General features: G+C 41.7%; 4 protein-coding genes across 5 annotated transcripts; 1 reads left to right on the top strand and 3 right to left on the bottom strand.

Annotated features, from left to right (window-relative positions):
- Positions 1-6,586: 6,586 nt before the first annotated feature.
- atp5mf (ATP synthase membrane subunit f) lies at positions 6,587-8,314 on the top strand. The gene is made up of 4 exons (XM_079177730.1): positions 6,587-6,629; positions 7,313-7,420; positions 7,924-8,040; positions 8,163-8,314. The coding sequence occupies exons 1-4, from the start codon at positions 6,614-6,616 to the stop codon at positions 8,189-8,191; spliced, it is 270 nt and encodes an 89-aa protein (XP_079033856.1). The 5' UTR covers positions 6,587-6,613; the 3' UTR covers positions 8,192-8,314.
- Positions 8,315-8,466: 152 nt separating this feature from the next.
- Positions 8,467-12,051, bottom strand: cpsf4 (cleavage and polyadenylation specific factor 4). 2 transcript variants are annotated; one of them, XM_079177000.1, is made up of 8 exons: positions 11,653-12,051; positions 11,420-11,470; positions 10,681-10,833; positions 10,446-10,541; positions 10,231-10,324; positions 9,939-10,011; positions 9,645-9,827; positions 8,467-9,223 (listed from the first exon to the last, which is right to left on the bottom strand). In XM_079177000.1, the coding sequence occupies exons 1-8, from the start codon at positions 11,753-11,755 to the stop codon at positions 9,155-9,157; spliced, it is 822 nt and encodes a 273-aa protein (XP_079033126.1). In that variant the 5' UTR covers positions 11,756-12,051; the 3' UTR covers positions 8,467-9,154. The 2 variants fall into 2 exon arrangements, with proteins under 2 accessions (XP_079033126.1, XP_079033125.1); XM_079176999.1 differs by having other exon boundaries at positions 9,645-10,011.
- Positions 12,052-13,949: 1,898 nt separating this feature from the next.
- shmt1 (serine hydroxymethyltransferase 1 (soluble)) lies at positions 13,950-20,768 on the bottom strand. The gene is made up of 13 exons (XM_079177224.1): positions 20,629-20,768; positions 19,737-19,907; positions 18,893-19,016; positions 18,524-18,669; positions 18,302-18,417; positions 17,993-18,153; positions 17,239-17,320; positions 16,909-17,121; positions 16,698-16,811; positions 16,460-16,582; positions 15,118-15,234; positions 14,839-14,949; positions 13,950-14,553 (listed from the first exon to the last, which is right to left on the bottom strand). Exons 3-13 carry the CDS (start codon positions 18,986-18,988, stop codon positions 14,381-14,383), a joined length of 1,452 nt encoding a protein of 483 aa, XP_079033350.1. The 5' UTR covers positions 18,989-19,016; positions 19,737-19,907; positions 20,629-20,768; the 3' UTR covers positions 13,950-14,380.
- A 462-nt stretch (positions 20,769-21,230) lies between these two features.
- Positions 21,231-23,640, bottom strand: pdap1b (pdgfa associated protein 1b). Its single transcript, XM_079177225.1, has 5 exons — positions 23,288-23,640; positions 22,844-22,948; positions 22,522-22,643; positions 21,989-22,140; positions 21,231-21,369 (listed from the first exon to the last, which is right to left on the bottom strand). Exons 1-5 carry the CDS (start codon positions 23,408-23,410, stop codon positions 21,314-21,316), a joined length of 558 nt encoding a protein of 185 aa, XP_079033351.1. The 5' UTR covers positions 23,411-23,640; the 3' UTR covers positions 21,231-21,313.
- Positions 23,641-23,777: the final 137 nt, after the last annotated feature.

Below are 23,777 nucleotides of genomic sequence, written 5' to 3'. Positions count from 1 at the left end.
TGAGTCACTGCTTGCCGGTGTCACAACAAATCCTGTGAACCGTCAGAATATGTGACCAGATTACGAATTTTGCCATATTATTCCCTAGAATATAAGGAATATTTAAAAATGTGGGGACAATTCTAGAGTGAGAAAAGAAACTCAATACCACAGTCATGTTCCTCGGTTAAATGTAATGCAGCCGGTTAGCTTAGCTTAGCACAAAGACTGATAACAATGGGACACATTGGCTCTGTCCAAAGGGAACACGATCCACCTAGCAGCACATCTAAAGTAATGTAACGGTAATTAGTGAGCTTTAAAGATGTGCTCACACACATATACAGTTGTGTTCTGTCCATTGATGTAGGCTGCACAGACTCACACAATCGCTCACTGCTCTCAGAGTATCTCTGTATCTTTTTCTCTCCCAAGATGTGCATACAAATGCAAACACACACACACACACAGACACACACACACACACGCTTGCGCTCTAAGTTTCCAGAAAAACTGGAAAGCGCCTTGAGCCCTCGGAAAGCACTTGCTGTAAATCCACACTACAGTTATGTTTGGCTGTTCTGTGCCGGAATTACATGAAGACACAGGCGAAGCACAACGTCGATGTAACACACAAACACACACACAGGCACATTGAAACGACACACATAGGTCATGTATTCTTATAAGGGCCATCTATTGACATTCCGTCCTTTATCCCTCAGCCCTATTGATCCCATCAAGCTAAAACTCATTCTAAACCCAAATCCTAAACTAACTGACCTTCAACGTTTCTTTTAGCAATACTTTGACATTTTGGGAAATACAGTTAGATTACTCTAATGTCTGTATGTTAAATGTAAAGCTACAGCCAGCACCTGGTTAGCTTTGCATAATTAAGATATGAGATTCGTATCAATCGTCTAATCTATTCTTCTAGAATCTGCACAAGAAAGTGAATAAATGTATTTCTCAAAATGTAGAGATATAGACAGACAGACAGACAGACAGAGAGATGGATAGGAAGACAGATGGACAGATAGCGATATAGAAAGCGGCAGACAAAGAGAGGAATCTTCTTTCATGACTGAGATCATTCTATTCATAGTTCTGTTTTGCTGTTTCCCTTTCAAATCTCATCCATGCTCTCTGGAGAGGTTTGTCTGTCCGTGTGAGTTTTTGTTTGTCTGCATGTGTGTGCTTTCTCTCTCAGTCAGTTCAAGCTTTTAGAGCTCTGTTAAACAAATCTCTGCTCTGAAGCTCAACGCCATGTAACCAAAGCTCAGAGACACAAAGAGAGCCAGACTCTCTCTCTCTCTCTCTCTCTCTCTCTCTCTCTCTCTCTCTCTCTCTCTCTCTCTCTCTCTCTCTCTCTCTCTCTCTCTCTCTCTCGCCCGTTGTTTATTAAAGGTTGCTATGTAACAACCAGCCCCTTTACTATTTCAATTACACAGCTCTGCTTGGGTGTGTGTGCATATTTGTATTCTCCGTGTGTGTTTTAATGTGTGTGTGTGTGCTGTAATTGTATTTGTCTCTGTCCTCAGCTGCAGTATTTCGCAGTAAAGCAATGGGACCAATCTGTGTCTAATCTGCAGCAGAGGCTTGAGGCCATGTCTACTTCACCTTCCACTGCCACGCAGACAACACCGTCACCTAGTTCATTCTGTCCCGCAGTGGTCAGTTAGGAATCCAGAAACACTGCTTGAAGACAGAAAACACTACCGAATTTAAATTAAACAAAAAGAGTTTACTGCCATGCTACTCTGTGAGGCTGAACACAACTGTGCTTTGAGCTAAATGCTAGCATGACAACATGTTCACAAGACAATGCTAACATGCTGATGTTTAGCATGTTAACCATGGTTAATATCTTGGTTTAGCATGTTAGCTTGCTAACATTTGCTAATTAGCAGTAAACACAAAGTACAGATGAGGCTAAATGTTGACCTTATGATGGTGTTAGAGGAGAGTTAATCAGCAAAGACATTACAACTGATAAAAAAGGTAGAATACTAATTCAATCAAGGTGTTGCAAGCTTCTTCAAGATTAAGAAATAGGATCTTGGAAATGTTTTCCATTTGAAAGAAAAAAAAGATTCACACAAAAGCTTGCTGCTCCTGGCTTTAAATAAAAATCTGCTACGTCCGGCTCTTTATCTACTGGCTTGTACAGTTCCGTTTTATAGAGACATATATAACTGCGTCCTTGCAGTAACAATTAAAATTGATGTTACGTTCGGAATTAATAGGGCAAAGTGGAGGAGAAACAGAGTGCCAAAGATGCTACGGGCAGTTTCTGCTCAGGGTGAGGATAAGAGCGTCAGATCGACTGAGACTTTCCACTGAAGAGAGTTTAAAGCACGTTCCAGAGACAAACCCAGCCTCACCAAATAAACAAACTGGTGTGATCAATGGGGTTGATGCATGTGAGGAGATTGTGTAGCTGATATTCAGAATAGTGGATATCTGTTTTTCTCTTTGTGAGCATGTTTAAAACTAGACAGAAAAGTGGCTAATTAATGGAATGGGAAACAAATAACCAGCTCCACTGAGATGCCCTTGAGCAAGGCAAATTACAGCTTGTCACCAGCTTGTCAAGATTTGCGACAAGCTGGTGAACATAGTGGAGCATTTAGCTGCTAAACAGTCAGCTAATTCCTCCATTGCTAATGTTGCTCCACGTCTTGTTGCTGGATGTGTAAATAGGCAACTGTTAGCTAACAAGTTTGTCATATCAACTTAAAAAGGTTATGATATGTTAGTGTTGCATTCACATCTTATTGGACTGAGCTATATGCTAGCTGTTTCCCTTTTCTTCCAGTCTTTATGCTAAGCTAAGCTAAGCACCTCCTGGCTCTAGCTCCACATTTAATGCACACATGAGAGTGATAGCAGTGCTCTCATTTAAGTCTCGGAAAGATAGCAAATAAGATATACATGTCAAAGTATGCCTTTAAAAGTAGAAAGAAGGTCAACGTCGACCTGTGGAATGTTCTCAGCAGTTTGACAAAAAAGGTGAAATGTTCTGCACCGATTATTTTTATTATGAAGCTTTGTGCCATCAAACAATGTACACTTTGTCGATGTTAAGTGAGGATAAGTACCACCTTTATCATTCCACAAACGCTCTACAAATAATTCCGCCACTTCTTCCATCACTACCAGATTCAAGCAAAGTTTGAAGTGTACTGCAGGCCTGTTTTGTATTCAGCAGAAGTGTAGCTTCGATTAGTCAACGAGCCATTAGCGCCCATTACATTTAAGAGTGTGAGTGAATGTGAAAGTTTGATTTAGTGGCTAAAGCCAATATTGCCGTGAGGAATGAAATGGTCCCTGTGGAGTCTTTCTACACATGTAGTATCCTCTTTCCCCCTCTCTTCTTTCATCTGGCTCTCTCTCTCACACACACACACACACACACACACACACACACACACACACACACACACACACACGCACACACAAAGGTTCCTCTGGGACCCTCATCAGGCCAGCGAGCTCCTTTAAGCAGCTCCCCTGATGATCTCCATATCTCTAATGAGATTATTGTAGTAATGGAAGGGTTGATTAATCCATTACCCACAACCCACTCCTGCCTGCCTGCCTGTCTATCTGTTCGGCCCATTTTTGCCCGTCTTTCCACCTGTGAGCTCTCGACCGGGAGAGAGAGGAGGAAAAAGAAATATATACAGGTCAGTAAGAGGAGGAATAGATGGCGTTCGTGATGAGGAGCGAGTTAAGAGAGAAAGAAGAGAGACACAGAGGGCAAAAGAGCAGGAATATGTGGAGGAGAGGATGTGATAGAAAGGGACGAGAGGGTGAGACAGTCAGGGTGAGACAGTTACAGATGGGGAGAAGAGAAATCACCGGAGAGAGCAAAGAAGTGTTGATTTTAAAGAAAAAACAATGGGAAGTCTAAAAAATGAAATGAAAGAGGATGTGGAGCATGAAGGATGGATGAACAGGCAGTGAGTGGGAGAGTGGCTGCTTAAAGGTCATGTGTATTAGAGAGCCGTGTGCAGAGAGAGAGACATGGGCTCAGTCCCCTCCTCTCCTCTCTCCTTTTTCCTTTATCTCCCTCCATCATTCTCTTCCTGCTGCCAGTTCACCCTTTGTGTACTTACAGTCTTCATCTTTTTTCTGCCCTCGTCCTCTTTCATCCCTGTCTCCTCTCTCTGTCCCTCTATTCTTTGCCCTCCCTCCCTCCATCTCTCGTTCTATCTCCCTCTATCTCTCTCCATCAGCTTCAAAGAGCTGTCTCTGTGGCAGACCTCGAGGGCACCTGCCTCTTGAGGTGGAATAAAATCATCCGTTCCCAAGTGCTTTTTTGAGTGTGTATGTGTGTCTGTGTGTGTGTGTGTGTGTGTGTGTGGCTGGTACACACTCCTCTGAAGTGCAGTGAGGCCCTAGGCAGTGCTATAACAAACAAACTAAACCAATGAACACGCAGGTGGAGCCTGAACCACAGGGTCATTTCTGGTCTCTAAATGAGTTTATGTTACAGAGTTGTCGGTAACCTTTACAGTCCAAATGAAAATGTGTGTGCTCGTGTCTATCTCTGCATGTGTGCACAGCGTGTCATTGTGTGTTTACGTCTCTGCATGTTTGCATCTGAGCGCATGTGTGTGTGTGTGTGTGTGTGTGTGTGTGTAGGTGTTCGATGAGTGCATTTGGGAGTCTGCCACCTCTGGGGGCGAGTGCCGGCTTCTCAGCGGCATCGAGTGAGATTGGATTAGAGGTTCTGGCCCCGCGGAGTGTGTAAATCAGACAGAAGCAAGATGTTGGTTCAAACAAGTGTGTGACCTTCATAATGAGCTTTCTGCCTGGGCACCTTTTAATTTGATTGGGCCTCCAAAAATAGCCATGCACAGCTTTTGCGGGGCGATTTTTTTTGTTTTCATAAGCTACATTCAAATTTGTACAGAGAATAACAGGACAGTGTCTCTGCCACAACTTCAAAGCTGCACTAATATTTGTATATTAACAATGGATCTCAAGACTAGTTGTGTATAAAAGGAGTTCCTCACATTGATGAACCTAAAGAGAATTAGCTCAGAGTCTGCAGCACTTCATTATTTCATGGACAGAAGAACATTTCTCCAACAGAAAGCAAAATTGGCAACACTTGAGCGTTCGGTGAAGAGAGCCGAATCATCAACATCAAAGACCAAAGCCTGGAAAAGATTCATCCATGTTCAACACAAATACATATACACACATAAATACTGTTCATGTGTGTGTGTGTGTGTGTGTGTGTGTGTGTGTGTGGAGAGAGAGATGCAGTGAAAAGGGGGGAAAAACAGGGTGGATGTTGGACATCTCTATGAGTCCTCCATCTAATGCAGGTCATTAGAGTGAAGCAGGAAAATCAGTCAGATAAAGGAAAGAGGTTGCCTCAGTCTTGGATGAAGGCCAAAACCACATGAGAGAGAGAGAGAGAGAGAGATTAGAGGAGGGTAGAGAGAGCTGTATTGATTGGTGGGCGTGTTGAGAAGGGACCTGAACTACCACAGCACCACCTCTGCCACACACACACACAAACACAAACACAAGCCTCAATAAGATGTTCGTTACATCTTCAGGTACATTATGTGTACCAGCGCTGCTGGCTGCTGTGCTGCTCATTGATCGGCTCCCCTCTCTTAAAGAAATAGTATTCCTTTGAGACAGTGTGGAAAACCCTTCAGGTCACTATTTCAAAATGCATGAGATCTGAAGGAGAGAGAGGTTTAACATGGGGTCGTACAAAAAACTGAGGAATCAGAATAAATGTGTATGTTTAGATACCTATAGGTAGCTGGGTCAACGCATTTTCTACTATATTGTGACTTTGAACATATATCAATGCATAAATGCATTTTAAGGGTAACTCCAGTATATTCAAACCTGGATTCACTAAAAGTGCCCCTGACAGGCTCATATTATTCCTTTATGCGTCTGTCAAACTTCTGAAAAGGACGCTGCAGAGAAATAAAAAGCTTGTGCTTACCTGTCGCTGGATCTGCTCTGCAACAGGTCGCACTCTTTACAGCCTTCTTCCCCTGTGGGCCTCAGCACCCACAGGAACACCATCATGCTCCAGAGCTCCACAAGGCAGACGGTTCACCCTTCTCTGAATATCAGAATCAGAATCAGCTTTATTGGCCATGTATGCGTACGCATATGAGGAATTTGCTCTCCACGTACATACACAGAATTTACAAATAAACAGGAATAAAGGACAACACAACAAAAAAAGAAAAAGCTGAACAGATTTAAGCATAAATATTTATGTACAATATAAATATATATCCAAAAGTATATATATATATATATGAACAAAAACCTATACAACAATATGAGCAGGTGTACCTGATTAACTGCCATCAACGTGTGAAAACAAATGTCTTTCAATAAATGACAAATGTCCTAAAACATGTCTGAATGGATCTTTAAATACACTTACCGGTAGTTTGTTGTAGTTTGTGATTGTGCCTGTTGTACATGGATGTATGCTTTCAGTTTTAGACTCCTGGTTATGTTGGCTCTGCTGCCCTCTAGTGGATAGAATTAAAACTCTAAATATTCTCCCATAATGCACTTGGTCATTTTATACCCATCATTCACCGCTTCGAGCTACTTCGCACCAGTCAAGATGGCGGACAGACCAGGTAAACTAGCGTGTCCTCTGCCAAAAAAAACTCAAATTTTCAATTTTGTGTGTTTCGTTGTTGGTGTATTTTACATTTCACAGACGCGTTGTGTTCAGGTGTCACACAGACCGTTTATGAGTCGTCTTTAAGGGTTGTGTCGGACTGAAGGCCGCAGTGAATCCTTTAAGTCACGTCAAGGACTTTGCGTGTCATTGCCGGTTTAGCAGTTGGAGTGAATCTGTCAGTCGCTTTTGTACAGTTAACCTTCATGTCTGCTGATCGGAAGCTTTAGATATGACTTGCAGTTTGGCCGAATCTATCGTAATTACGTTGTCTTTGCATTTTTAAGTTATGTCTACGTTTCTGTTGGCTAGCTTGCACGATAGCCTGCAAACCGGTGCATGTTACCGTTACCCCAATCTGATCATTTGTTTAGCTAATTTAAAAAGTAAAACTAATGAACCGAACAAATGACACACTAAAGTCAGTGCTTTGATGTACTGTGGGTTTTAAAGAGTACCTTTTTTAGAGTAACATGGCAAACATGAAATGTCAAATGTGTCAACAGTTAGCTCCAGAGATGGAAAGTATTACAGATCTAAGCGAGCGAGTTGGTGTTAAACTACCGGAGCCACAGCATGTTGTGTTCACTCTGGACGATGTGTGATCAAACTGTCTCTGTTGTCTCCATTTGTGACCAGTTCCCGTGATCGAGAAGCGGCTGATGGACGTGAAACTGGGTGAGCTGGGATCCTGGCTTGGAGGTCGAGACTTCACTCCCAATGGCCTCATCTCATCCGTCCGCAGAGGTGAGACCACCTGCTCCGACTTAAAGCAACGTTATCAAGGGAGGAACTACTGAAAAAAAGTTTCATCTACAAAAGTAGTGCGGCAATCAATATAACTAACTCACTGTGATATGCAGGCTTTAGTTTTTTACAACACCAGCAACCATTTTATAATAAGAAAGCAGCAGAAGGAAGTCATTATAATAAACGTTATGATACGGACACCTAAACCTTCCTCCATTTCCAAATGATCAAGGTGCAACGGGGAACGCAAACTCGACAGCAGTCTAAAAGATCTTGAATGAAATCAGCCTTTCATTAATGAAACATGTCATCCATAGCAATGGGGTCAAGTCCGCTCCTCTCAGTCCAGGAGTTCAGTCCCTCAGTAAAAGTTGCTCTTAAGAGGAAACGCTTAACTAGACCTTGAAACGATATTTCTAGTGACATTTACGAGGGTCCCTGTAGTTGAGAATCGAGATGTCTTCAGCTGATGTTAATGCCGTTTTGTTTTTGTCTTCCAGGCCACGACAAATACTACAACAAGTACATTAACGTGAAGAAGGGAGGCATCGGTGGTGTAGCTATGCTGCTGGTTGGCTTTGTGGCCATGAGCTACCTGTGGGAGTACGACCACATCAGTAAGACATGCATACGCTCCCCGTTTAGAATGTTCTACCTTTTACATTAAAGTGTTTTTTCTGAGAGCAAAAAAACAACTTGCATTTCATTTAAACATCCTTCTCTCCATCTTCTCTTCCAGAACATGACCGCTGGAGGAAGTACCACTGAGAGCCTTCAGCCTTCGGGGGGTTGAGCTCTAACCTCTGTTCCCCCTGCTCGTTCTACTCTCAGCTCTGTGTTCAATATGTGACTGTTTTTGACCAATAAACAAAACTAAGATTTATTGTTGGATATCATGTTTGTGTGTGAGTTTGTATTCCAGTTGTTTAGCTGTGTTCATAGTGACAATTCTCAACTATGAGAAGTGGAGCTATCTCACTGTTACGTGAATATAAATATAACAGGTAAATCTGTAACAAAGACATTTATTTGAACACACTGTACAGTTTGAGGGATTATGTTCAGACTTTCAATACAACTCATTTTAGATACTGTTTTTTTCAGCTGCGCCAAACATCTCTTTGGGTAAAATTTGAATTAACTGCATTCAGATTTAACAACACAGGACCCCCTGGGCAGAAAAGAATAATTTCCAGGATTTAAAATGTTAGCCAGAAGATTTACCGTGGTGTTGAACGTACAATACTCTGCGGGGTGGATTTGGGCTCTGTACAGTAGTCTGAGTAGAAACTGCATGATTTTACATTCCTACTGGTACTTATGACAATTTTCTTTTTTTCACACAGACTGGTCTGGTGTCACTGATGCAGTCACATGACCCAAAAAAACAGTTTAACCTGTAAAGAAGCTGCATCGTGTTACAGCACTACACCTGTTGGACCCTGGTGTCTATTTACAGTACAAACGTAGAAAACCCCGAAGACTAACACACAAGTCATTCAACCACAGCCGCACCGATTGTGACCTCGTCTGTTTTTTGTTTTTTTTCATGTATCCACAAAAAATAGAAATAGCTATGTTTATCTTTCCGGCTGCCTGTGTCTGTATAAACTCACACACAACAGCGGCAGTCAAAGTCTTTCAGTTCAACTTCAGCCTGTGGAGCAAAGAGGCCTCCTCTGCTCACATGAGGACTCAGCAGCAGCAGCGCGGTGACTTCAAGGCTGACGGTTATTGTCCGCTCAGGAAGGCGAGATGACCTTTAGTGCATTTGTTGGCATAGTGGCCCTTCTCACCACACTACAGACACAGGGGAGAGAAACATGGAAGATATTAATGGATCATTATTAAAATGATGGAAGAGGAAATACTCTTATTGGCTTCTTTTTTTCCCCAGAGAGTTGGATGAGAAGATCAACGACACTCATGTATGCACATCAATCTTTATTTCATTTTCTTTTGTTCCGACTATCTGAGTTGTTGAAGTTGGAAACAGTCATGTTGCACGTGTGAAAATAACTTTGTAAAAGTTAAGTATTAAAACGGCTGCTGGCTGTAGCTTCATATTTACGGAAAAGACACAAGCGTGGTACAAGAAAGCCAATAACATATTACCTGAATGTCAAACTTGCTTTACGGTATTAGGACTACAGTGAGAGTGGTGCCTTGGTGGTGATATTGAACAAGAATACATTAGCAGCCACAGGTTCCGGTGACTCACCTTGTAGCAGGTGACCTGGTCCAGTGGCCGAGGCCCTCTGTTGCCTGTCATGTTATTCTGATGAGGAGGACCCATGTGACCCATGTGACCCATGTGAGGCATGTGGTTCTGCGGCCGCAGGCCTGGACTGGAGTTGGTCAGCTGGATAAGAGAGAGCGACGAGCGACCGATAGTAGGAACAGGCTGCAGCAGGAAAAGTGAAAAGATTATCGGGTAAATAACATGGAGCAGAGCACCGAGGTAGAGGCGTCGGCACATGTGTGTATTTCGGAGGTTGAGTACGTTTCCTCTTACCTTTGTCTGGTTCTGAATCTGCTGTTGTAGAGGAGGCTGTTCAGAAGCTCCCATAGGCAATTCAAAACGAGGGCTGTAGAGGAACATCTCACGGTTAATCTACATCACTGTCAGGGGAAGTCTCCAATAATTCAGATTTTATTGCTAACGCAATCTTTTGTCCTAGATGACATAACTCATCCAAAAAAAATAAAGCAAACGCTAAAACAAGTCACAAGTGGTGTATTTCATTTGACCTGAAAATCACACACATTTCTATTGTGAAGGGAATCGAATAAAAAGGATAACGTACTGCATAAATTTACAGGATTTTCCCTCTGGACAGAAGCCCACCAGGTAATTCATACAGATCACCCTTCTTGTGTGTCTGTGTCGGCAGTCAGGACCTGTGACGGGAAGATGGATAAAGATCCCAGCAGAAAGTAAAGAGGCTGCGTTGAATAACTATGTGTAGAAACAGTGCGTTGATATCAGTACTGCTGGAATGTTTGCGTGAGCAGGACGTACCGTGTTTGCAGAAGCCTCGGTCATACCACGGACAGTCTTTGATCTTGGACTCTGGATCAATGTGCAGAAATGGACATTCCTTGTTGCTGCACTCACCTGTGGGATTTAAACACACAAATTAAAACTAGACTAAATGCACTCTGGGCACTTTAACAACTGGGTGCTCAACGGCCACAATGCAAATACGGTTATTGGGCTCATCTGTGTGATTTTATGAAATATCAAGTCAACCAACCGAACTTGGAGTAGAAGTAGCATTCAGGCATCTTGGTCATGTCGTATTCGTGGAGAAACTCGCACTGGTCTCCCTTCTTACACAGTCCTCTGAGCCAGTGCTTACACACCACCGTCTTCTCTCCACTGATGTGACGGAAAGGACACATCCCACCTGGGAGCGGGAACAGATGAAGATACAACACAAGCGATGGTGCAACTTTCCTAATTCACAACACTCAAATCTGTAAAGTCAGTATACCTTCACAGTCTTAGCAAAAACGGACGCTTGTTTAGTCCATAAGATTAGAATACAACCTAACCTCACGACTCAGCCCTACATTGATGGACAATGTTTCCTTGATGATTAATTATTTAATGTAAAAATGTCGGACATATTACCCCGAAAATTGTTTTGTTGCTGCTGTTTGTACAGGAATGCACGACTGTTTTTGTTTTGTTATGCATTTAGTTCAAGATAATACATTATCCTTGAATCCTTGTGAACGATGGAGGTCATCTTAATATTTGAACATGAGCAGTATTTCTTATAATTTATCTAAAATGGTCTGAATGCATTATGGGAAATGTAGGATTAGGAGTTTTTGAAGCTTGACTCGTACTAAACAATAAAAGTCAGGATAACTCTGCCTCTGCTGCTTCCGTTTTGGACATTATGTTTGTTAATGTTTCTCTTGTGAGTCCTCACCTTTGCTGGATTGAAACACTAACGTGCTGAATTGGTGTGTTTTTAAATTTACCTTTCTGACATGCTGCTCTCATGAAGAACTCGCACACAGCAGACCCGGATTCTGCAGAGACACAAAGTATTACAACATTAATAAAGACATGGGAGGGAGGGAACACAACGCTAACATGAACTCTCACCACCGGCCAGGTGTCAGTGTCTACCTGCCGTTAGCTACTATCCGTTTTACCGTTAACTGAAAGTTTACCTACTGCGGCTAAGTACCAGCTAGCATGCAACACTTACTGTCCATGCCGGGAAAGGGCAGAGGCTGCGCCCCGAGCTGCTGCTGCATAGCCAGCTCCAAGTCAAACTTCAGGTGATCCACGTTAGCCAGCATATCCTGCATGTCTGCGTTGGTTTGCGCTGCTCCAGTCCAAAGAATGTGTTCGCTTCGGTTAGCTAGCTTGAGCTAGCTAGGTAGCTAGCTAGTACTTTCTTCCACAGCCAGCTAAAGTGGCTAGCGAGGCTAGCTAGGCTAACCGATAAGCTAACAACAACTATTGAGCTTCCTTGTGTGAAACCGCAAAAGCTGCTGTTCTTCGTAGCTTTATATGACTATTTTTTAAGAAAACCACCAACATTAGTCGGTCAATTGCTTTTTATTTGTCACGAACTGCTCTTCGTACTCAACCAGTTGGTTCTCAACAGTGGATGGATGGAAAGCGCGCAGACTGACCTCTGACCTGAGGGAATAAGACCAGACTAAACGATCGTCGAGTGCTTTGGTAGACTCACACCACATTCTGTTGCTCTTTCTTATCAATTATATTTGAGAGAGAAATTCATATTTAAAAAAATAAGTAAGTAAGTAAAAAAGTGTAATATGTTTCCCATAACACCCTGTAACGTTATCCCCCTCAGAGCAAACGAAATAAAACCAAAATAAATCTAAATTCTTTACTAAATTTATATTTTTTTCAAATATATATTTTGTTATATATAAACATTGTGATTTTTTTTTATTACACTTAATTAACTGTTAATTTAACTTTTTAAAATGTCCTACGTGCAGAAGGTGGCTAGGAGATTTTAAAAAGTAACATGTGCTGCCCGAAAAGAACCAGTAGATAAATAATTAGTTGTGACCCATGGTATGACCCCGGGGTAGATGGGTGTTTATGGCAGAGCCGATGGTAAACTTTCTGTACAGTGAAATAGTGAACTTTGAGCAATTTTAAGGCCTCAATGGTAAAATACATAGAAAACCTATTGTAGACAAGATATTCGTATTTATATCTCACATTTCACATGAAAGTTTGTTGTGTCGCTTTCGTCAGTCTCTGTGAGTCTTTAGATCTCGTCAGGATGTAATAAATCCTCAGTACAAGAGGTAATTTGAGTGTTTATTTTTTTTATATGATCGTAAATAAATAATTTGCCTGGAGACAAAACATAGCAGCCATGGAATCCTTCACGTCCGTGTTGTTTTTACAATCATCTCACCTCTGTAATCTAACGATGAATCCAGTCAGCCTGAGATCAAGTCCACATCTACATATTAATCTACACATCCGACTGCTTCCTCAGTCATATTTCAAATTTGGTTTCAGTGTCATGAACAGCTATGGAGGTGAATTCAGTCGTTATCAGTATCATAAATCAAATTCAAACACCATTTCCTCTGGAAGAATATTTGTTATGTCCAGTTAAGTTTATTATTACACGCAGTTTATATTCTAGTCTACATTCACCATCTCCACATACTGATATGGATTACCATTAACGTAAAAACAACACATTATTGCTAGAGTAATAATGAAAACCTGTGTTAATGCACCGTTAGTGGTACACAGACAACTGTTTTAGATTTGACTCCAAACTTCACCACCATTGACATACATTTTAAATGAATGTGGACACAATATGCCTCAAACATAAATGACATATTTGCAGTTATTTAGCCTCATATTTTAGTTACTAAACACAGGTAGACCATTTTGAAGTACTTAAGTACTCGTATGGTTGAATAAGTTAATGTGGGACATTGTTCTAATAATGCTAATTACGTGGCTCTATGGATAGCAATCTCAGTCGATGTGACTCCCATTTTGGCTCAGACTGAAATATTTCAAAAACTATTGGATGAATTTTCATTTCTTACAAATATGCGTGGTCCCCAGAGGATGAATCCTAATGACTGTTCTTCTAGTGCCACCATGAAGTTTGCATGTGTGGTTTGGAGCAAGAAGTTTCATCAACTATTTGATGGATTGCCTCAGGATGAATTAGAATTACTTTAGTGATCCCTTAACTTTTTCTCTAGCGACACCATCAGGTCTTTAATCTGTCCCATACTACCACAAACCTGCCACGCTAATAACATTCCCGTCAGCCTCAGCTCTACTTTGTGCTAATTAGCAAATATAGGCAAGCCAACACACCAAACTAAGATGGTTCATTTGGTAAACATTATACCTGCTTAACATCAGCAGAGCAGTCATGGTTAGCTGATGTTAGCATTTAGCTTAAAGTACGTGCTTCGTATCAGTAGTTAGTGCATTAGTCTGCACCAGTTTTCAGATCAAGTGAAAGACAATACACAATGTCTTTCATTTATTATGAATCCTTCAATTAAATGCAACAATTATGTTGTATACGTATACAGTATGTCTCATGTATGAAAATAATATTCATGTTTTGTGTTTAAATCTGCAGTACAGTGTAACAAAACTTTGGAATTGTAAATTGAATACAGTAAATTACTTTTGAGATTAAAGCTTAAATGTGATCGTAACATTGGAGAGCAAAGCAACAGTGGAAAACTAAAAACAGCAAAGGTGCTAAAGTAACACTGGATAATTTGAGGACAACGCAGTCTGCAAATCCATCTTTCTATTAAGAAAAATCTGTTCCAAGCTTCAGTAAGTATCTTGATTTGAGTTGTGACAGATTAAAACGAATATACAGACGAAACAACACACCAGCAAAATTTGGCATTATAATGTTTTTTTTAAATCATCGGTCCAGCCCTCTACAGCTCAGGTAGGCCTGGCATGGGGAACTGGCCAGCGAAACCTTCCACCTCGGCCTTGATTTCTGATACCCGCTGCTGGAACTTCTCTGCCTGGGCCAGCGCCTGAACGAACTCCTTCAGAGTGGCCTTGGGATCCAGGCTTCTCTGCACCTCCAAGGTCAGCTCAATACCTGCAGGAGGAAGGAGAGCGGGGAGGGCTTTCAGATTGCAGTTTCATTCATGTGAAATCCAGTTTTGTTTTGGTGGATAGTTCTAAATACTCAGTCAACTGACAGTCTCAGTTGACTGAGCTACGGAGTAGGACTTAAAGCACCAAAACCTTGATACCTTGGCCCCCCGTCAGTGGTCTGGTCACCAGTTCAAACACACTTCTCAGTAAATATCTTGGCCAATTAAGCTTTTTAAAAATATATATATATATATATATATATATATATGTGCATTTAAAGGATTACCTCTATGAATGAACTCTGCCACCTTCTTGAAATCATCCTCCATCATGCCTCTGGAGGTCAGAGCTGGAGAGCCAAACCTCAGACCACTAGGCCGCAGAGCACTCTTGTCCCCTAAAAACACACATGTATGTGGAAACATTAGGAGTGGCCCTCTGTAGGGAAGAGCCACAAGTCTAAAGATACATTCATAGAAACAAAAGATAGACTTATTTTCCTCAAGATTACTCACACTAGGGCCAAACAAAGCTGCATGTATCAGTTCAAAAACACACACTATACCTGGACAGGTGTTCTTATTACAAGCAATGGCACAGGCTTCCAAAACCTTCTCAGCTCGTCCTCCATCCGTCCCTTTGCTGCGAAGGTCAAGCAAGATCAGGTGGTTGTCAGAGCCGCCTACACAGGAAGAGAAACAGAGTGTTAGAACTACGCAACACTATGAAGCTATTAACTGCTGTCAGAAGTCTGTTACAGCCCCCTGTTCTTATACCAGTCAAATATCAGGGAAAGAAAACAGAGACATCCAGCATGGTAGGTCATCACGCTTTGTTTTTAAAAAAAGATGACATGGTTATATTTTGAGTTATCGTATGAAACTACATGAAAATAGATTCAACGTTAATGTGAGGTCGGCACTTTCAAGCATTAAGAAGTGTACCGCACTCAATAAAGATTTAACAAAGATTTCATATCATATTTATCACTTAGATTCTTGTAATTGGATGATGGCTGAGTAAAACAGGATCAGCAGCTCCTGAGGCAGGTTTGGCAGGAAGTTCAACCTGCCTCAGGAGCTGCTGATCCTGTTCTACTCAGCCATCATCCAGCCCGTTCTCTGCTCCTCCATCACTGTGTGGTTTGGATCGGCCACCAAACAGGACTACAACGGATTGTCATGTCTGCAGAGAGGATCATTGGTTCCAGCCTGCCCCCCATCCTGGACTTGTACACCTCCAGAGTCAGGAAACGGGCTGGAAAGATCACTGCAGACCCTCCACACCCTGGACACAAGCTGTTCCAACTCCTCCCCTCTGGTGGGCGCTACAGAGCTCTGTACGCTAAAACCACCAGACACAGGAACAGCTTCTTTCCACTGGCCGTCACTCCGATGAACAATAAACAAGTCATATTGCACTACTACCTCTGTTTGCTCTATCACCTCAATTCCATTGTCATTGTTGTTTATAGGTTTATGTTCACATGTGTGGATATATATTTATACTTATATTGTATATAGCTGTTAAATGTTTATACCTACATCTGTTCTATTTTTTTGCTGCCCTTTTTTATTCTTTATAGATTTTTTTCTTGTTTATTGTAAAATAGCGTAGGTACATTGAGAGCGGAGTGGAAACCGGAGACAAATTCCATGTATGCGTACGCTAAAACAGGGTTTCTAAAGTGACCAAAGTGTTTTTGAACATTAAACCACGTAAACATGCTCTAGAAGAAACACTAAATACAAGTATAAACCTGAAAATGAGCATAATATATCCCATTTCAATGACGGAGGAAATAAAAGGTTTTCTTTGAGGTAAATACAATTTGCTTCTGCACAACAGCAACTGACACTGTAGATACGTTTCCCTTTGTGTCTGTAGAGTGGCCCTGTGGCACTTACCAGTGACAATCTTGTAGCCGTGGTCAATCAGGGCAGTGGATAGAGATTTGCAGTTAGCAAGAACCTGCATCTGGTAGGCCTTGAACTCTGACGTCATGGCTTGTTTGAGAGCAACAGCAACACCTGCCAGTGAACAACAGGACCCAAATGAGATGGAGGCTGAAATAACTGAACGACAGTCGAGATGAGAGTGAAGAGGGAAAAAAATCAAAAAAGGGAGAAAGATGATGAGGTGAACCTGCGATAGCGTGGTTGTGCGGTCCTCCCTGCAGCCCTGGAAACACGGCCTGGTTGATCAAAGACTCCAAGTTGTACAGAGTCTCCTTCCCCTTGGCATCTACACTCCGCACGCCTGGAGGAGGGAAATAGAAAGCGGAGGGTTTTGATGACAAAAACGAAAAAAAGGGAAGTGGTTGGTTTTTGGCAGAGGCGTCATATTCCATTTCTACCTTTCTTGTAGAAGATGAGTCCAGAGCGGCAGCCACGCAGCGTCTTGTGTGTGGTGGTGGTAACAATGTCACAGTGCTCAAAGGGTGAGGGCACCACTCCAGCAGCCACCAGTCCACTGATGTGAGCCATGTCTCCCAACAAGTACGCACCGTTCTCATTAGAGATCTGCTTCAGGCGGCCGTAGTCAAGGTTGCGGGAATAGCAGCTGGTTCCTGGAGAGGAAACAGACGCAGAGGTGAATGTGATGTTTTTCAGGGATTTTTGAAAATACTCTCCTCTTCTCATTGATTTGTTTTAGTGTGTGAGAGTAGGACGGGTAGCAGAAGTACCTGCAATGATGAGTCTGGGGTGGAACAGCCGAGCGTTTTCTTGCAGTCTGTCATAGTCGATGTAGCCAGTTTCTGGATTCACCTAAAACAGAAGACGATGTCTTATTAAAAACACCAAAACAGCAGCATCTGACAAACAGAACATAAGAACAACACAGAAATACTTACAAAGGACTGTACTTTGGCCATAAGCTCATTAAACTGAAACAACCTAAAATACCTTTGAATGAAAACATCTTTAATATCTTAGGTTTCAGATTTTGCCCACTTTTTAATTGTACATTTCCTGTATTTTCTTTCTATACAATGTGCTGTGAAGCTTACAACGTCCACAGAAAGACACCAGAGGGCCTTTATTGATTATTTTTGTTTGTAATCCCCCATTTGGTCAAATCACGAGCCTATTATCATTTCCAGCTCTCACGAGGAGCCACAGGTCAATGCCTCGTGCACATATTTGCTCTAATGAGGACTAATCTTCTTTAACTTGGTCCAGGACTCCATAACTGAGATGTAACCATTCCCAACTTAAAATGTGATTCAGAAGGCCACTTTTAAAGCTACAATGAAGAAATGAAGACAAACTCCTGGTTTAATTTACACTCTTATCATAAATAAAAGATTTAGGGAGGCTGAGTCATGCTTTAACTGTTCATATTTGTAATCTTCCTCCACAATAAGAGCACTGTGCCTCAATTGTTATTCATCTAACGAAGGCTGGGTGTGTGTTGACAACTCCACGATTGTTTTGTACCTTATACGGCATGGACTCAAAGAACATGGACGTGGCGGAGATTTTCTTCTTCTCAGTCATGAAGCCGTGTGTCAGGTGACCTCCATCAGGAAGGTCCAGCCCCATGATCCTGCCATGGGGCTCCACGACGGCCGTGTAGACGGCAAAGTTAGCAGGTGAACCTGGCAGGGAAGCGTGAACAGAAGTTTAACTAATGGAAAAAGCAAAGAGTACGGGGGAAGAGTTTAAAGGTCTGAATACTGATCACATCCATCAGGCTCTACACCAAACATCAAACAGAGCTTTGTATGTTTAATCACTATTTGGTACCTGAGTACGGCTGCACGTTGACGCCCCATTTCTCTGAGTTCAGACCATAGGTCTCCAGCGCCCTCTTCTGACAGAGCCTCTCCAGCTCATCAACATGCACCGTACCACCATAGTACCTGAACGCAAGGATCACACTGATTATTACCGAGGAAGCAGAATGCAGCACTTGCAGGACGTTATCAAACATTAGGATTTCATAGAGAACTGGATTCATTCTGTTACCTCTGACCGGGATATCCCTCGGAGTATTTGTTGTTCATGCAGGAACCCAGAGCCTCGAGCACGGCTCTGCTGGCAAAGTTTTCTGACGCTATCAGCTCCAGACCGTACGTCTGCCGGTGCTTCTCTTTCTTTATGATGGAGAACACCTAAAAACACAAATATTGTATCGTTCAGGGGACAACAACGATGTGTCACACAAGCTCTTCAGTGAACAAAATGCACAATAAATGGACTTAATAAAGGAAATAACTGTTAGTTTCGGCTCTGAAAAATTGCAATATTAAATTGCAATTTTTTAACTTTAACTCCAGTCTCAGGAACATGGGCGAAGATAAGACCTTCTATTGTTAAAGTACACTGAACACAAACCTCAGAGTCGTTGACGGACAGAGGCTCCAGCATCATCTTGTTGTGTGAATCCCACGTGTCTTTGCTCACAACATTGTGCCCATTTGTTGAAGACATGGTTTCTCTGTTCACACAAAGTGGAAATCTAAAGGAGGAAGATAATTCTTTGTTTAGAGACAATTTTATTTTTTAAAAAGATGAGTAAATAAAATATGTTGGATGTCTATGAAAGAGTTTGCAGTGAGAGCTGCTGACACACAGATCCATAACTACTGTCCTAAGCCTCAGACAAAGCAGGTCACATGCAGCAGTGACATGTTAAACTTTGAACCGTTACACACACACCGATAAGCAAATTAACTGCAGTAACTGCCATAGCGCGTTATTAAGTAACTCAGCAGCATACACAGCTGTTTGCAGCTGCCAAATCTTTATCTGAGGCTGGTTGTCCTCAAATCACTGTTGTGCCAAAAGTCACTGCCGGATGCATCCGACTCTTGTTCTGGTATTATCTGCTGTCACCTGACACAGACACTTAGCAGCAGTGAGGCAAGGCTGTAGAGCGGAGACGCTTGATAAAATACATGAGAGCTGAGAAAATGTTTCTCTGGCGTTAAACACAAATATACACAAGCGAACCGCGAGAACGACTCACTACTGAGCTAACGCACAACAACGTCAGCACGGTGTCGGCCAATTGCTAAATACCCCGCCTGGTACGGTGGAAGAGCAGACACGTCGATAAAATGGTGCCAAATAAGACGTTAAAATGCAAAACAAGTTATTTTTCGTTGAATACATTATTTCTGCATGGCAAGACAAACATTTCCATGTTGTCAACATTGACATTAACTGGTTCACTCACCAGTAGAGTGGAGGCTCTCTTCGCTGTCGCATGTAGTTGATACTGTACTGAAGTTTGACCACAGGCCTGAGACAGAACAACACCCCTCTCTGCGAGGATAAAGTCCGCCAAACTCTCCACCAATCCGCTGATTCCTCATGGTTTCTATAGATGGCGCATTATCGCCCCCCTCTGCTCGCAGTGTGGACAAAAATGGTTATTTTTGTGTGAAATATTATTTGTAGCGGGAGGGTGATAGAGCTGGAATTCCTGATCAGGGCACAGAATGTGGTGTAACACTGGTATACATCTAAGAATGGTCCTTAACTTTGAGTTATTATTATTATTATTATTAGCCAAATAAGAAGCAGGATTGGCTGACTACGCATTATGCATTGTATCCAATGTTTGCATGTCTCAATATTGAACCTTCAAGTGGAAATGTTATGTAGGATATTTCTCTTACAGTTACGCTGACAATATGTTATTTATTTAAAACTTTGAAAAGGTTAAAGAAAGATATATATATATCATATTTAATGTTACATAATACTATAATATAATACTAACGTTATCATATTTTCATTCATTCAGCTTTATTTTTCCACGCTTTACTATGTGGTTATTTCATAACGATTAATGAATTACCAGAAAATGATATATATATATATATACACACACACAAGTATTTTAAGTGAGAAGAATCTGTTGAGGTTTAATGTTTGTATGTGAAATAAAATATGTATACTGGCAAGTTTATTTTTATTTGTCATTTATTTTATTATTACATTGTTGTCAAACTCACCTGAATACTTGTCCTTCACAGCTGAGCTGATGTGATACATATTGCACATTTCATAATTGAAATACTGTAGATGCGGTATATGTGAACATTAGGAAAAATCAGACTTACGTGAAAATGTGCTTGTATTCATTTTGAATCCTTCTAAGTCATGACCTTAGTCCTGTTGAATAGGGAGTCTGGGTACCTTTCGTTAAACAAGAGCAAAATTAAGATTGACACGACAGGATCATCATCCTTCTCATCTTATATATTAATCTAACTGATTTAGCTGTTCAGCTGCTGCAAAGTCTTCTCTCATTGTCACATCTGTGGATGCCACATGGACTCTTGCACCTGAGGCTGCTACCAGCTCTAAATCAGTCGGGACAGTTCTCTCACAGGGAAATAAAGAAAATAAAGAAATGTACACATTTTACTAGTTCCATCATAATAATCTGAAATATCTTCACGAGTCAGGTAAAACAAAGTGGCAAAGCTCAGTTCGCAAAGTGAGAATTGTACAATAACAAGTTTACCATCACTAACATCATGAACAAGGCTATGTTCATTCAAAGTGCATGTGAAGAACAATGTATTCTCAATTGTAGCTTTACTTCCTGGAGGGATCAACGAGGCCATTAATCTGTGCCAAAATATACACGACCCCTCTCCACTGGTGTCTCCGCAACCATTTTACAAACGGTCACATGTAACAGAAATGTCAAGGCCACAGCTCTTCCTTTAAAAATAGTCAAATATATATATTGCTTCAGTCCGTGAACATGTAAAAAAAGCCTCTGATAAATTCTCTGCATCATTTCATTGAGAGGGAGTTTATTGCTCTCGCCGCTGCTGCTGCTGCGTCTTTTGCTGTAAGCAGAAAATAAGAGAGACACAATCAGCTTGACGCACTGCATGAAACCGTTAGTCGTTTTTTACAAACTGTGATAATTGATGATAATTCAAGAAGGTAATGGATCGTCTTTCAATGGAATCGTATTGTGATTAAATCATAAGTCGAGATAGCGTGATACACAATTACGTCATTCTGATTGATGATAAAACGCACAGAGTAACTCAAATGTTCTCAGAAAATCATTTGAAGAGTGCAAATGAGTTTTTAGATCGCACCATTATTTCACAATACAATAGTGCATACGGATGAGGACAGCGTTTTCTCAGTATAATAATGGAGGAGAATAATGCATAACGGTCCCAAATTTAGTTAGTTCGACCTGGACTTATAAGATCAGACCGTTATTTCATTCTGACATACACTAACTTTGTAACGCTGCTTAGCTTACATGGACCAGCAAGACAGAGGGTAGATTTATTGTTCGTATTTCCAAAACAGTACGTTTTCACTTTTGACGTTACGAGACAAAAGGCTTTCATTACAAGGACCAATAAGTACAGAGCCACGAATGTGTTTTTCTGGCTTAGGGCACTAAATATTCATAACAATCACCTTATTAAATGTCTCGCTTACCTTTCTTCTCTTCTTCTTTCTTTCTTGCCGCATCTTCTCTCTGTTTCTTGATAATGGCGAGACGAGCGAGGTCAGCTTTGGCCTGGTCTGTCTTCCCTGCCAAGTGCATCTTCATGTAGCGCTCCTTCGCTTTCTGCTTCTCTATCTCCTCCCTGTGCCAGAGTGTGCGTGTGTGTGTGTGTGTGTGTGTGTGTGTGTGTGTGTGTGTGTGTGTGTGTGTGTGTGTGTGTGTGTGTGTGTGTTAAGGTGGGGGAAAGTAACATAAGGAAAGTTATAATAAAACATGGGGGACTGGGAATTTACAGACATAAAACAAAAACAACCCATCAGCCTTATAACACATATTAAACAATTAACATTTCTAGCACATAATACACAAGACAATAGAGCTGGGTATCAGTGCCCCATATGGCTCCATACTTCCCCAAATGTCACGCATGCAACTTGTACTGTTAAGATGTTTTTACTAAATCCTATATGTTCAAAATGAAGTTCCCATTTAGCACGGATACGCCGTCACACCAAGCACACACCTCTCTCTCCTTGATAACTGCTTGGGCTCGTCCAGCTCAATCTGCGTCACCTTCTTGGACTTCTGAGCCACTCTGTTGGGGTTCTCGATTTCTATCAAGCCCTCCACCCCCGCTCTCCTCCTCTGCAAACACATCACAGCAGCTCGTACAACATGAAGTTAATGCTTTGAATATAGCAAACAACGAAATGACAAAAGAACTGCCATGCAAGGGGCTTCAAAGGTGCACATCAATTATGAATAACAAATGATGCGACTATATTACTGTATTAGTGTGTGTTTGGTTACAGAGCAAGGGAATGACAGAAACAGTGTGGCGGTACATCTGAGTTTTCATCGTCGCTCTCTTCTGATCCCGATGCCGGTAGCTTCTCCTCTGCCAGGTCATTCTGAGCTGCACCCCCCGCCTCTTCTGCTTCCTGCTCTTGCTATGACACATGAATGAGGAGAGTGCACACAGTAGACTGTTATCAAACCAACGCGTCAGGTTAAACACATGCAGGAACAACAGGGAATACATACTATTATTATTTACTCTATTCAAACATCTCATTGTCTGCTTTCACATGAATTCCTCTCCTCTGGCTGGTTAAAGGGCACTCCAGCAATGTTAGACATGAAGATTGGTTTGTAAACACATTGAGTTGCATTCTGGGAAGTGTAGGATCCACCCCTTTTTTTTTTTTAGCTTGACCAAAACTTGGCTGAACACACTTGTCTCTGTGTGGGACGTGATTCAAACAGTCTTTAGATGTAGATCCACCAACCTGTTTCCTCTCTTTCTCTGCCTTCATCTGGGCGTCTATCTCCTCGGGGCTCGTGTACGTCCGCACACGACCCTTGTAGCTACCTTTCCTACCTAAATCAATAACCATGATAACAAATGACATCACACACAGATATGGATACACAGTGTTCAACGTGGGTGAAGGACAGCGACCAGACAAGTGTCAATAGAAGCGGCGCGGCTGGTAAACAACACGTGCTGGTTGGTGGTTTGTGCCACAGAAGCACATATTTAAGTTAGAGAAGCACATCGCCTGGACCGCTGCCTGTTGTCGGGTGTCTAACAGCAGGTGAACAAATGCACAAAACTGATGTCAAGTCAATGTAGCAGGTTTAAATCATTCTTACCTCCTTTGGGCATTTTGACAAACAAATCCTGTATTTTAAAACTTTCTAACAACTAAATAGTTACAGAAAATACAAGTGTCAAAACAGTACTACGAACTGACAGCTGCTAAACTCACACTGGGG

The sequence above is a fragment of the Pholis gunnellus genome (assembly GCF_910591455.1).
Source record: "Pholis gunnellus genome assembly, chromosome: 17".
Taxonomy (NCBI): domain Eukaryota; kingdom Metazoa; phylum Chordata; class Actinopteri; order Perciformes; family Pholidae; genus Pholis; species Pholis gunnellus.
This window is presented reverse-complemented; position numbering and strand designations above follow the sequence as displayed.

Coding starts and splice junctions, on each gene's coding strand:
- atp5mf (XM_079177730.1), top strand. Junction 7,421..7,923: donor CATCTCATCCGTCCGCAGAG/GTGAGACCACCT, acceptor TTTGTCTTCCAG/GCCACGACAAATACTACAAC. Junction 8,041..8,162: donor GTGGGAGTACGACCACATCA/GTAAGACATGCA, acceptor CTTCTCTTCCAG/AACATGACCGCTGGAGGAAG.
- pdap1b (XM_079177225.1), bottom strand. CDS start 23,410: ATGTCATTTGTTATCATGGTTATTGATTTAGGTAGGAAAGGTAGCTAC. Junction 22,141..22,521: donor CAGTTATCAAGGAGAGAGAG/GTGTGTGCTTGG, acceptor ACTCTGGCACAG/GGAGGAGATAGAGAAGCAGA. Junction 21,370..21,988: donor GAAAGAAGAAGAGAAGAAAG/GTAAGCGAGACA, acceptor TTCTGCTTACAG/CAAAAGACGCAGCAGCAGCA.
- shmt1 (XM_079177224.1), bottom strand. CDS start 18,988: ATGTCTTCAACAAATGGGCACAATGTTGTGAGCAAAGACACGTGGGAT. Junction 17,321..17,992: donor TTGAGTCCATGCCGTATAAG/GTACAAAACAAT, acceptor CTTCTGTTTTAG/GTGAATCCAGAAACTGGCTA. Junction 14,554..14,838: donor GGCAGAGTTCATTCATAGAG/GTAATCCTTTAA, acceptor TTCCTCCTGCAG/GTATTGAGCTGACCTTGGAG.
- cpsf4 (XM_079176999.1), bottom strand. CDS start 11,755: ATGCAGGATATGCTGGCTAACGTGGATCACCTGAAGTTTGACTTGGAG. Junction 10,834..11,419: donor GAGAGCAGCATGTCAGAAAG/GTAAATTTAAAA, acceptor TCCCGCTCCCAG/GTGGGATGTGTCCTTTCCGT. Junction 10,325..10,445: donor CCGAGGCTTCTGCAAACACG/GTACGTCCTGCT, acceptor TTCCCGTCACAG/GTCCTGACTGCCGACACAGA.